Source organism: Etheostoma cragini, unplaced genomic scaffold (genome assembly GCF_013103735.1).
Source record: "Etheostoma cragini isolate CJK2018 unplaced genomic scaffold, CSU_Ecrag_1.0 ScbMSFa_1628, whole genome shotgun sequence".
Taxonomy (NCBI): Eukaryota; Metazoa; Chordata; class Actinopteri; order Perciformes; family Percidae; genus Etheostoma; species Etheostoma cragini.
Window position 1 is genome coordinate 241 of NW_023265702.1, and position 1,417 is coordinate 1,657.

The 1,417-nt window shown below is 50.0% G+C and overlaps 1 protein-coding gene across 1 annotated transcript in view; it reads right to left on the reverse strand.

Annotated features, from left to right (window-relative positions):
- Positions 1-417: 417 nt before the first annotated feature.
- LOC117940078 overlaps positions 418-1,417 on the reverse strand; it is a gene marked incomplete at both ends in the record, with an annotated part of 1,336 nt that continues 336 nt past the window's right edge. The window contains 2 exons of the mRNA XM_034865473.1: positions 418-555; positions 686-1,414. Coding sequence (XP_034721364.1) covers positions 418-555; positions 686-1,414 — 867 coding nt within the window. The remainder of the gene's footprint in view (positions 556-685; positions 1,415-1,417) is intronic.

Consider the following 1,417-nt stretch of genomic DNA (forward strand, 5'->3'; position numbering starts at 1 on the left):
AGAGCAGATCTTATTATATAAGTGATCTGCAGTGTGTAGGAGCAGCTTTCTATTAATGGAGAACCAGATCATCTACAGTCAGAATACACACTACACTACATATAGATATACTGCATACAATACTGCATACACCATGTATATATATATATATATATATACTGCATTCAATACTGCATTCATTAGGGGGGCAGTAGCTCTGCAGTCCGTAGGGAGTTGGGTTGGGACCTGGAGGGTCACTGGTTCAAATCCCCATATGGACCAAAGAGTAGGGACTGTGGATTGGTGGCTGGAGAGAGTCCACCTCAGGGTGCTGGTTCAGCTGGCAGCCCCCCCACTCTGACATCTCTCCATTAGTGCTTGTACAGATCCTGTGTGTGTGTGTGTGTGTGTGTGTGTGTGTGTGTGTGTGTTTATGACCTCATGTGACAGGTAGAAAGCAGCGATGCCGAGCGGCCAGAAGCAGCAGAGCATGGAGAACACGCTGAGGCCCAGGTGGCTGCTGGGAGGCATCAGCAGGAAGGCATCCTCGCTCTCTGATTGGCTGGAGGAATCACTCTGGACACACACACACAGACAGAGACCCACACACACACACACACAGAGACACACACACACACACAAACAATATTCATATTTTTCCTATTTTTCCAATTTATTTCCTCCTGAAGATGAAATACGTCCTCACCTCCAGCTCCTGGAACTCGTCGTCCTCACCGATGTCGTAGGACAGCGTGGAGATCTTTACGTCCTCATCGATGTCGTAGGACAGCGTGGAGATCTTTACGTCCTCATCGATGTCGTAGGACAGCGTGGAGACTTTTACGTCCTCACCGATGTCGTAGGACAGCGTGGAGATCTTTGGGTCCTCACCGATGTCGTAGGACAGCGTGGAGATCTTTACGTCCTCATCGATGTCGTAGGACAGCGTGGAGATCTTTACGTCCTCATCGATGTCGTAGGACAGCGTGGAGATCTTTACATCCTCACCGATGTCGTAGGACAGCGTGGAGATCTTTACGTCCTCATCGATGTCGTAGGACAGCGTGGAGACTTTTACGTCCTCATCGATGTCGTAGGACAGCGTGGAGATTTTTACGTCCTCATCGATGTCGTAGGACAGCGTGGAGATTTTTATGTCCTCATCGATGTCGTAGGACAGCGTGGAGATCTTTGGGTCGTAGGACAGCGTGGAGACTTTTACGTCCTCACCGATGTCGTAGGACAGCGTGGAGATTTTTACGTCCTCATCGATGTCGTAGGACAGCGTGGAGATCTTTGGGTCCTCGCCAATGTCGTAGGACAGCGTGGAGATCTTTGGGTCCTCGCCAATGTCGTAGGACAGTGTGGAGATCTTTGGGTCGTAGGACAGCGTGGAGACTTTTACGTCCTCGATGTCGTAGGACAGCGTGGAGATCTT